This window comes from Theobroma cacao, chromosome 9 (genome assembly GCF_053813885.1).
Source record: "Theobroma cacao isolate CCN51 chromosome 9, ASM5381388v1, whole genome shotgun sequence".
NCBI lineage: Eukaryota > Viridiplantae > Streptophyta > Magnoliopsida > Malvales > Malvaceae > Theobroma > Theobroma cacao.
This window is the reverse complement of record NC_142647.1, coordinates 44,393,229-44,404,499: the sequence shown is the minus strand read 5'-3', so window position 1 is coordinate 44,404,499 and position 11,271 is coordinate 44,393,229. Positions and strand designations below refer to the sequence as shown.

The 11,271-nt window shown below is 36.5% G+C and overlaps 1 protein-coding gene across 2 annotated transcripts; it reads right to left on the bottom strand.

The window, feature by feature from the left end:
• Window positions 1-1,397: 1,397 nt before the first annotated feature.
• Window positions 1,398-10,626, bottom strand: LOC18590153 (indole-3-acetaldehyde oxidase-like). Of its 2 annotated transcripts, XM_088810012.1 has the most exons (11): window positions 10,497-10,626; window positions 10,171-10,407; window positions 6,926-8,623; window positions 5,963-6,216; window positions 5,569-5,778; window positions 5,126-5,344; window positions 3,016-3,981; window positions 2,654-2,749; window positions 2,381-2,479; window positions 1,900-2,089; window positions 1,398-1,801 (listed from the first exon to the last, which is right to left on the bottom strand). In XM_088810012.1, the coding sequence occupies exons 2-11, from the start codon at window positions 10,325-10,327 to the stop codon at window positions 1,584-1,586; spliced, it is 4,107 nt and encodes a 1,368-aa protein (XP_088666138.1). In that variant the 5' UTR covers window positions 10,328-10,407; window positions 10,497-10,626; the 3' UTR covers window positions 1,398-1,583. The 2 variants fall into 2 exon arrangements, with proteins under 2 accessions (XP_088666138.1, XP_017982893.2); XM_018127404.2 differs by lacking the exon at window positions 10,497-10,626 and having other exon boundaries at window positions 10,171-10,416.
• Between the last annotated feature and the right edge of the window lie 645 nt (window positions 10,627-11,271).

Sequence of the window (11,271 nt, the reverse complement as noted above, 5' to 3'; positions counted from 1 at the left end):
CAAAGGTGTGTTGTGCCACTATCCAAGTATTTTGATCCCCATGAAACATGCTTGAACCCGGTTTTTAAGCATCTTCGGCTGCATTATGCTGTATTTTACTTATTTATTTCATTTGATTTACTTATTTATATCTAGAGGCTGCTACGTTGAATCAAACATTGTTCCCTCCTTGGGTTCATCATGCAAGCCGCATGTGCTCACTGTCGATGGATGATGGCAATCCCAAAGTCAACATGAACACACTTGCATTTCCATAAAACATGGCCTGTCAAACTTTTTTTTTTGTTAGTATTATTGGATTTTTCTTTTTATTTTCCATCTCCATTAGATTGATTAGAAAGAGATGTAAATTATTGTCCATTTAATGGGTTCATGAATAAAGAGACTTCTTGAAATCCATACTGTACAACATTAATTATTTTGAAGACTATGAGATAGCTTTATTTGAAGTTGAAGCCACTATGTTGACAAATTAGAATTCAAAGCTAATTTTCAAGCAGTTAATCAATGATTATCCTCATCCCACGCTATTAGTGGCATATGTGCTGCATTTACCTTGTTTATTCTCCATGAAGGAATAAAAAAAACATGTTTAAATTATCAAAAAAAAAAAAAGAGGGTATTTAGTATGAGAAAATATTTAATGTATTGACAGTGTATTAACTTCTATACACTATTAGATAATCAAATCTTGATATATCACTAATGAAGTATTATTTTAAAAGAAATAAGAGATTAATATTGAAATCTGATACCGCTTTTAGAGGTATCAAGATTTGATGGCGTTAGTTGTGTTCCTCTAGAATTCTGATTTTTTTAATTACATGGGACACAAGCTCTGGATGTGCATTCTACCTTTTTCATGGTAATTCTTGTAAAGCTGATTTTTGAATGATATAAATTAAATGTCTTATCTTTCCGAAAAAAATGATTTGTTGGCGCGGCTGTATATAGAAACTTCCATTTGTCGTTTAGATAAGAGGTGGGCTTAGGCTTAGCAGTCTGCACTTTTCGGCTTCGATGCCTGACGGGTCAGATGCATGGGCTTAAGTTATAAAATCACAAGGACATATGATTCTAACATGGTATTAGCCTGGCTTTTGGGTGAAATGTCAAGGCTGTAAGGCATTATTACCTCAATTGTTATCACTTTACTTGAAAAACATACGAGTCTCAAAACTTCTTCCGGCTTTCACTTCTTGTCCTGCTGACAGCAAAATTGTTTGTGAGGCATGTAGGACTGGATTCGAACCTTAGCAACCCCTTGCTCCCAAGTTGACAAGTTCCTTCAAGACAAAGCCTAAAAGCCATTTGTTCAGTTAAGCAATAATTGTGGTACATAACAGGCCAGGCCAGGCCACGCCAGCTGCCAGCATGTTGATCATCATCAAATACTCTTTAATTTTGCATCAGACTAAACATGCCACCATGTTTCCTTATTTTCATATACTATTCAGTTAGCAAATTACAGACCAAGCCCATAACAATTTATAATAGACAGTCCTTTCATGCTTTTTTCCAACTTGTCAAAGGTTGCATGTGGGGAATTACTAAAATTGAACCAGCCAGCCAGTAGAATTGGCTCACTTTGTGCCCATTGTCCACTTCAAGAACTTCTGAATGCTGTCAAGCCCGCACAGCTCTTTCACAACAGGCATGGTGGCAGGTGCCTCCAGCTGGAATGTTGAATTAGACCCGTCTAGGCCGCTCCATGAAAGAAGTTGCTGCCTGGCTTCTGCTATAGCTGCCCTTGTAGCACAGTGAACTGAAACTGCTAGAGTTAATGGCGGCTCGCCAGACGCTGCAAAGGAACAGATAGTGTAGTTGCAGGTGTAAGTAGAATGCTTGAGCAATTTTTTGACGAAAAGTGACACGAATATGATGAAAATTTAAACTTGCCTTTTGAAGAAAGAACACGTTTTTTATGATGACCACTGCTGAGGATTTCGACATTAAATTGTTTAGGTATGGTGTCCATTGTAGGGATCTTATAAGTCCAGGTGCCATTTGTAGTCACTAATCCATCTGAGTTTGTGGGGTATTCTTCAAGCATGAAGAACCCAATTCCTTGAACATAAGCTCCCTCAATCTGAAATAGACATTTTTTAAGACCTAAATCACATAGATCCTGTTGACAGATGACTAATGACAAGCAATGCAAACAGAGTTACTTTCAGGGGGTTCCATCCACAATCCTAACTCCCTGGATATATACACTGAGAAAATCATTCAATAGCATTGATGTGTAAATGTGGACCAAGGGATCCATAACCATAAGCATGCCTCGGATGGATATACTTAAGAATAGAGATGAATAAGCTTAGGTTACAGAGCAAATATATTAAATTGAAGTGATGCAAAGGATTCTACTCAGGCTAACCTGTCCTAAATCCACAGCAGGGTTTAAGCTTTGGCCACAGTCATATATAATATCAGTCTGCAGAATTGTGGTTTCCCCTGTTAGAAGGTTGACCTCCACCTGCAATGTCAAATCTTCGCAATAGGTAAATATGAAGTTAACCAACAAGATAATATGATTTGTTATGCACATGACCAATGGCCCAAATTGAGATGTGCTTCAAAGAAAAAAAAAACTGCTTCAATAAAACACAAGCAAGCAATTAAAGCAACGAGGGGTGATAGATAAACTTGCCTCACTCACAGCTGCACCATAGTTTAGGTAATGTGTGGAAGAGAACTCAGGAATAAAAAGTGAACTTGCTGATAAGTTCACAGAAGTGAGATGTGCCTGCATTGTGTTAGATGAAAAAAGTGAAGCTGCAATGATAATATAGGTGATCAAGAATATATCTAGAAAACACATTGTAATATTCTCTCCCTTCTTCTCTCAGTATGGCAAAAACTGAATATAAGACCTAGAGCTTTACCAAGATCTGAAAGGTGTGAAAGACATTAGAGTAAGAAGAAAAAAATGCTGATGATATTATACATAGGAGGTAACTTCTCCAACACATCCAGTTTCTGAGAGGAAATAAATGAATTACAAGTTCATACCTGAAGAACCAATGCCTCCCATTCTATAGATCCCATTTGCTCTAGCAACCTTTCCTTAAGAGCAGTGAGTCTCTCAACCAAGACATTGCAGCAAAGTCTAACTGCTTCACAGCTTGACTCGGATGTTGTGCTGCCACCAGTAAAACCCCCTTGAATTAAACTTAAAGTATCAGATTGTACGACCCTTACTTTTTCCAGAAGTTCTTCTGTTCCACCACATTTGATCAAACTAAGAGCATATGCAGTCATCTGTTTTACTTTTGTCCAGAGACCCTGACCCAGCTCAATACCTCCAACTTCAACAACAATTGATCCATCTTTTAGGATGCTTACTTTCCCTGGTGTTGGTCTCACATTCACTTCATGCACAATAGGCACACGTGAAATTCCTCTTTTTCGCCATATATTGCATCTGTTGAATTCTTTTATCATTTCACTCCTTTGATAAAAGTCTGAAGAAGTGGCCAACTTATCCCATATTGAAGGTAAAGTATACTCCAATGGTTCACCTGCAATACTCTTGTAAAAGAAGCCAAGGCTGTTGTATGTATGGAGATTAATATTTCTGACAGAGTCCACTTCAATGGAAAGCGTGGATGCTACATGTTCAATTATAGCTTCAACAATAAAAGATCCCTGAACCTCTCCAGGGGCCCTCATTGCAGATCTACTAGGAAGGTTTGTTTTGCATACTTTTATATCAAAATTTAAAGCACCCCAGTCATATCTTCTAACTGTCCCAAGTATAAGTGATGGCATGAGAATACTTGCATCTGCAAATGCCCCCGCATCAATTAATATATCTAGTTTTAGGGCTGTAATCTTCCCACTTGTTTTGAATCCTACGCTGTAAGTTATTTTCATTGGATGCCTTCCTCCTGCCATTATCATATCAGTCTTGCGATTGAGATACGTCCTGACTGGACACTGTAATTTGTAAGCAGCAACTGCACAGGCTGCAGCAACCTACATGGAGGAATATAATTAAATGATACATATAACGGACTAAAGATAGTCACTTTAAAATTTTAGAATCCAAAAAACTTAGAGGTATGTTATGCGTTAACCGCTTAAGTTAGCATGTATATAGTTTGCAACCACATCTCCTGCACAGAACATATCTTATTGTTTTACGCGATCTAAGTGAGTTCTCCATTTTCTTAATCAATGCTCATAGGCCAGTTTGCATCTAGCACATGATCCAAACTATTACATGCTATGTCGAGGGCAACTTAAGTGAGTACTTCATCAGTGTTACCAACATACACCGTGTTATCAAGCACCGATTGGTTTTGAGCAGTTTTAAATAGGTCAAATATCTCATTGCCAGCTCTCAATATTTTCATCCCAAATAATCTTCATTAGCGTCTAATTCAAATTCTACTGCCTGAGATTTGTATCTCAATCGTGTGCCTTTTAGTTGTTCATGAATGATGAGCAGTTAGTACTCATGTATGAATGATGTTATATGTCACCTATGCATTTTCAAGAACCTAGTAGGACTCGAAAACTTTTCTCTGATGTAACACTTCGGGTAAAATCCAACAAAACAAGTCTGGACACTAGACTTTTAAAACTTGTTCCTTTCAGTGCTATGACTGACCTTAATAATAAAAGTTGGCATAATGAACGTAGAAATCTAGTTTATAAATAGATAAGTAATTTAATATGATTAACAGGCCTGAGATTCAAGTTGTTCAAAAGTAGAGCAGATCATTTTTTAGAAAATCTATTAACCTCAAATATGTTTTATCAGCTGTTAAGGTAGTTTCATGTTCTGTACCATATCCAAAGTACTTCTTCAAATAATTATATATGCCAATGCCAATCAAATCAACCAAGTTATACAATTCAGACACTTTCCTCTGGACAAAGTTTCATTCAATCAAACATGTATGGCTCCAATCAAACTCTTTCTTCTTAGTAATTACATTAGTTTCACCAATTCAATGCTTAGTTTTACAGTCTTCAAATATTCAATTTGATGCAGGAAAATAGGCCTACCTTTCTACAAAGAGACATGTTTTCCTTTTTCTTAAAAAAAAAAAAAAAGAAGAGAAAAGAAAGAAGGAAAAAAGACGAATAATATATTATAAAGAATGATACTCACAGGAATTGCTTTTATGGCCTTTCCACCAAAGCCTCCTCCAACCCTTCTCGTAATCACACGAATGTTATTTGCAGGAAGAGCAATACATTGAGCTATTGTGTCTTGTGCAAACTCAGGGCATTGATTAGAACTGTACACCGTCATGCAGTTGTCTTCATCTGGCACAGCAAGAGCAGTTTGTGTCTCCATATAGAAATAGTATTGTGACCCAAGTTTGATCTAGATGAAACAATTCAAAAAGAAACATTAGCAAATTTTCAATGAGAAAAGTTATTGAGTGGCTCCACAAAGTGATTAGTCTGTCTGATTTATAGCATTATTAAATTTCAAAAAGAATTCACAATAGGGATTGTGTTGTAGCCCTAGCAGGTGATGTCAAACAGAACAAGAACAGGGATGATGGGGCAGAGGAAGCAGAAGAAGCAGCAAAGTATGGAAGTTACCTCAGCACAGAGAATTTGGTGATCAGATTCTGCCATTCCTTTTGAAAAATCACCAACCTGTTCAGGGTTGAGGAAAGGAGGGACCTCAAAAAAGCTTTGCCTCTCAACAGCCTCTTCTACAGATAATATTGGTGGTTCTAGATTCTCCTTGTCATAATCAATCACTGCAAGGTTTGCTGCCAAGTCTGCATGTCTTTGTGTATCTGCAACCTGAAATAGTCATTTCAACGATCAAGTTGTTAAAGTCAAAATGCCATTCTGCTAATAAAATTAAGCATCAGAAGCCTACAGAGGAAACATATTTACCATTGTATTACATCAATATTAATGACAATTATAACAAACAAAAGAGAGGCCAGAAAGCTAATCAACAATAATGAAATTATTAAATTACCACAAAGGCAATTCTCTCTCCTGCACACTGAGTATGCTCATCTGCATATAGAGGTTCTAGACCAAATATGGATGTACAACCTACATTCTTCCCTGGAATGTCTTTGACAGAAATAAGTGCAGTGACTCCAACCGGTGGTGATCCAGACTTAAATTTTATGCTTCTCACCCGTGCTAGAGGCTCTGTACTACAAATAAATGCTCCATATAGGCAATTGCTTGGAGATGGAATGTCATCCACAAAAACAGCCTCACCTACATGGTTAGCTGAATGAGCCACAAACGCAGTTTGATTGTACAGAGCAAACAACAGTAAATAAGTGAAAATCTACGTTGAAGGCCAAAGAGAGCATCCTGTCAAAATGAAAACAAGTGCCGCAAATTCAAACTATTTCGAACCAATTTAGAAGAAACAAGTTACTTTTAACCACCGATATGTTCATGTTTAATGTTTTAAATCACTAGGTATTATCCCAACTAATCTTTATGAATTTGAAGTTTGTGCTTGCAAAGTAGCAATAGTTTTTATGCACAAGCATGTGCATTTGGAGAAACACATAAGCATATACACACATTCACTTGCATGTATGGAAGCATGCAAACATATACACAGAAAGAGATGATATTATCAGCACCTCTTCATGTTCAAACCAATTAATTTTGGAGGGAATGGTTAATGAGCATCTATGAGCACTGTTTTAAGAGTTAAGGCGTTACTTGTAAAGATGTTTTTGTATTTAAAGAATTTCCTGTGAATTTGAGAAGGACAGTACATTAAATGAAAAAAATATTTTTTAAAATTACACCTTAACTGGTAGCCATAAGCACATGTTAACCAAACCTAATTATGCATCTATGCAGTTATGAATTAAACAGCCAAAAAGCATAAAAAAACTAAAATATAAAATTTAACAGTGAACTAGTGGTTGTGAGACAATGGAACAATGAGTAAGATACGACATACCAGACGCTTGAATGGCAGCTCCAGCTTTTGTAATTGGCTGTCCTACTGGATGGTACTCTTTACTTGACTGAATGACCTGCTTTGATGATGACAACAATGTTGGGAATTTGATTCCATTGAACTTATTATAGTTCTCTGAATTGGAATCCCCATTCAACACAGCAATACTATATCCATTGCGCCAACCACCAGGAATTTCAGCAGGGGTGTGAACTAAGGAGCTTAGGAACTCATAAAGAAAGCCAACAGCCAAACTTGACCTGTAAGCTGGACTAGAGGTGCCATCTTCAGGTATTACAGTAGTTTCAAGTAATTTAATAGCCTCAAAGAGAACATCAACATTTAGCAACTTTCCAGTTAGAAAGTCCTCAACCTTCCTTGCTCTAATGGGATGCTTGGTCCCATAAGCACCAAAAGCCAATTGACAGTCATTTAGCATAACTCTAGTTGAACTTCTACAAAAGGAAACCTCAGCCAAGAAAGCAGCATTCAAATAGGGCAGTGCATTTCCAAGAGGACGTGGTGCAGCACGATAGGTTTCAAATAGCAACTTAGTATCAGTTTCGGAAGAAATATCCCTTCTTGACTCCCAGCAAGGAATCTTAATGCTTAAAAGAATGGTTTTGGAATCTAAGGGAGGCCTTGCGAAGAACTCCTCCAGCGTAAGCTTTCCAAGTTTCTGACCTGTCGTTATATTCATTATTGTACCCACAGGAAGTAGTATGGTAGCAATATCTGATGGAAAACGTTTCCTCTGGGCCATTATCAAATTCCCTCCAACACTACCTGAATTCCTTACGAAATCCGATGCTATCTTCTCCATATGGTCAGCAAGTTTCTTGAACACTGTTTTACTTTCTAGGTGATAATCACCTTGATTTTCTCCCTTTAGAGCTTCGATAGCTTTAGAAATTGTCACAGCTGCTCCAATTTCAATCCCTGTCTGGTCTTTCCTGATGATTGAGAGCTCAGGAATATATTTTAAATCAATATATTTTTCGTAGAGTTCTAGTTCCTTGTAATACCCCACTCCTGTGTTACCAACGATAATCTTCACGGAGTTTCCATTGTTGGCCTCATTCTCTTGCAATAAGCTTTGAAGTTGCTCAAGACTAGCAGGACTATACCAATGATAGTCTTTAGAAGCCAGACAGGCACCTGCCTTGATTTCCTTCTTGAGAAACTCAGGAAACTTAGAACTTGCATTGTTAGGATTGTATGAAGATAACCTACTCAGCTTTACTTCATCACTTTCTCCTTTTTTCCAAAAGGAGTTAAAACCCAAGTCCTCCATATCAACATCAGCAGCAAAACTTTTACAAGCATCAGCAATAGGGCGGTAACCGGTACAGCGACAAAGGTTTCCTGAAATGGCCTTTTCTGCTTCAGTAACTGTCAGCTTGGAGAACCCAGGACGGGGTTCTGGCCTATTGGTTTTATCAGCATTGACAAGAGCTGAAAAGAGAGAAACACACATTCCCGGAGTACAAAAGCCACATTGAGAAGCATGGAAACCAGCGAATCTTTCTTGAATAGGGTGGAAGCCATCCTTGCTATTTCCGACTCCCTCAGCTGTTGTGATTGAACATCCATTTAAACTGCAAAGTAGTGTGAGGCATGAACTCACAGTAGAATCATGAACCTGGTCGAGCGCAGGGTCATACTTGGACAGTAGGACAATGCAGGCGCCACAGCCTCCTGTTAAACAGGACAACAACATTCGGAATTGATTCCCTAAAGATATATCATGCTATTTCATTTGGAAAATGAATGCAATTCCATCAAACAAACTTATTAACTTGTTTCATATCAGGCTTTTGTCCTCTATGGTCCCAAATAAAAACACTGAAGCAGTAGTCCCATAGATTTGAAACATCAATTACTTTCATTTCCTCTGCTTCGGAACAAACCAAATAAATATTTCATTACACTAAATGAACATACAGCAACATAAGATATTGCAAAACTGGCTTCTGCTCTATGCTGTTAGAACTTAGACCTTCAGGACGGAAAGGTTAATCAGTAGCCTAAGCAGTGAATTTACATAACAATCAAATCCCGATGATTATATCTTTAACAAAATTTAAGGACTGAATTTAAGCAAATGGATTGGAAACAGCAAAGGCAAACATTTTCATAACCACTCAAATTTTCACTTTAACTGTACCATTCTCAAATTTTAGGTAAAATGATGGATAATGATAAAAACATGGTAAAACGGAATTTAGGAAAATTATTTGAATTGAGCATATTCCAGAGTCAGTAATAAGAAGGTCAACTCTTAACTCAATATGGAAACATTATAGCAGTCAAACTTTGAATTATAAAAATTATTTAAAGCAGTCAAGCTTTTGATTTTCAAGGAAACCATCCCCAGTCTCTTGTGCAGTTAACACTAGCCAAAATTGAAACCAGTTATTGACATTTACAAAAAAAATCGTCACGCAAACAAAAACATGCCACAGAAGCCTGAAAAATTCATCAATCAAACTTAAAACTAAACAGGAATAAGCTAAAATTCATGACAGAAATTCTACTTCAGAAGAAACCATCAACTAATCAAAGGAAAATTAATTTACATTAGGACCATCATAACAGATAAGATGCAATCAAAGATAACAAATTAGACAAGTTTAGTCAGGTTAGGTTGGACTATTTTGAGTTCTAGTCCTTTCAGACACCGTAGTTTGACTTTTGAGTTTCAATCTAAGCTGCGTTGGTTTGGGCCAGTTGTACAGATTTTTTAGTATTGGCCATCTTTTGCACCTTGTACATTGCAAGCATACAGTTATTTTTTCATGTTAGCTTCGGATATGGGTTCAGGGCAGGATTATTTTGAGTTGTGATTATGGTCGTTAACTTTGTCTTCCACTTTCGATCCTTCATACAGTTGGGTACGCGTGCAATAATTTTTCATAACATAACTTTACAGTTTAACATCCATTCAGATTAAAGAAGATAGTCCATTGACTTTCAAAAAAAAAAAGAAGATAGTCCATCAACCCAGCAAAAGGAAGTCATGTAAAATGAAAAACTCAAGCATATACATTGCTTATTCATTATGGTTCAGAACATTAAACAACCCAACATCGGCATCTGTACCCGATTACTTGATTCATTGGTTAACGTATAAAGAAAGTAAGATTTGAATCTCTTCTCCAAAAAAAAAAAAAAAAACCCAACATCTGCCTTTAACACCATAAAACTCTAACAGAGAAACTGAAAAATGAGAGAAAGAAACAGACCTTCACCACAGCCGAGCTTCACACTCTTGAAAGGAGTCTGATAACGCAAGAACTCAAGCAAAGTAGTAGAAGGGTCTACATCTGAAAGCTCAAACCTCTGTCTATTAACAGCAAACACCAGGCTCTGCTTTCTTGTTTCTGCAGCCACCTCCCCCATGACTCAAAACTCGATGAAACTGATGGAAAAACTAGTGCTATTACTAATAGTCTACCATACAGAACTGGAGTCCACGCTACCTATAAAGGCAAATGGCAGAGACATGAAGGCTCCTTTCCTCACAAAAATGATGTCAGAAAACAAAAGGACGTTCCAAAGTTTCACTTACTATTATTGATATTATTATCATATGCTTTACATTTGGTCTTCATATCTCCTTCGAGTTGTTTTTTACTGTGAGCAGCCATGAAGGCTTTCGTTGTTCCTTGCGTAATAGATAACAAAAGATTCGGGGGAGGCCAAGTCAATCACAAATTTGAAGCAGACACAAGGGACGCAAGTAGAAAAGAAATAGGCCTTCTTTTTGTTTATGATATTTTATTGTTCCTTCCACTGCTACATCAACATGGATGATGTACTGACCTTTGCCATTTTAGAGTTATTATAAGGTTGAAAGGACCAACGGAATGACGTCTCTGACACCGACACCATAAGAAAATGAATAAATCTTTATTGCCAAAATTACATTATCCTGTTCGTATCTCTTAATTTGTTTTCATTGTTTAATAAACTCAAGATATATTTGATTTTTTAATCATCAAAATATATAAAAAATTTCTATATTAAGATATTTTTTTAATTTAATTTATTTATTTAAAATCGTAAAATTTTAATATTTTTATTTTAAAAATTACTTCAATTTAATATTTCTTATATTTTTACTATATTTTGAGTTTAAATGCTAACTGGTATTACTATATCACACCCAAGACCTTTGGTAGTGCCACATTATAATCTGGTGGTGCTACGTCAACGTCACGTCACTGTTGACTTTAGCACCATAACAATTAATTTAAATAAAAAATACGAGAGAGATTAAATTGAAGTAATTTTTAAAGTAAAGAAATTAAAATATTATAATTTTGAATAAAAAGATTAAATTA

What these genes read in the sequence shown, in the direction of transcription:
- LOC18590153 (XM_088810012.1), bottom strand. Translation starts at nt 10,327, where the DNA reads ATGGGGGAGGTGGCTGCAGAAACAAGAAAGCAGAGCCTGGTGTTTGCT. An exon ending in AGCTGCCATTCAAGCGTCTG is followed by an intron (nt 6,217 to 6,925) that starts GTATGTCGTATC and finishes CTAACCATGTAG; the next exon opens with GTGAGGCTGTTTTTGTGGAT. An exon ending in CTGCTGTGGATTTAGGACAG is followed by an intron (nt 2,090 to 2,380) that starts GTTAGCCTGAGT and finishes TGTCTATTTCAG; the next exon opens with ATTGAGGGAGCTTATGTTCA.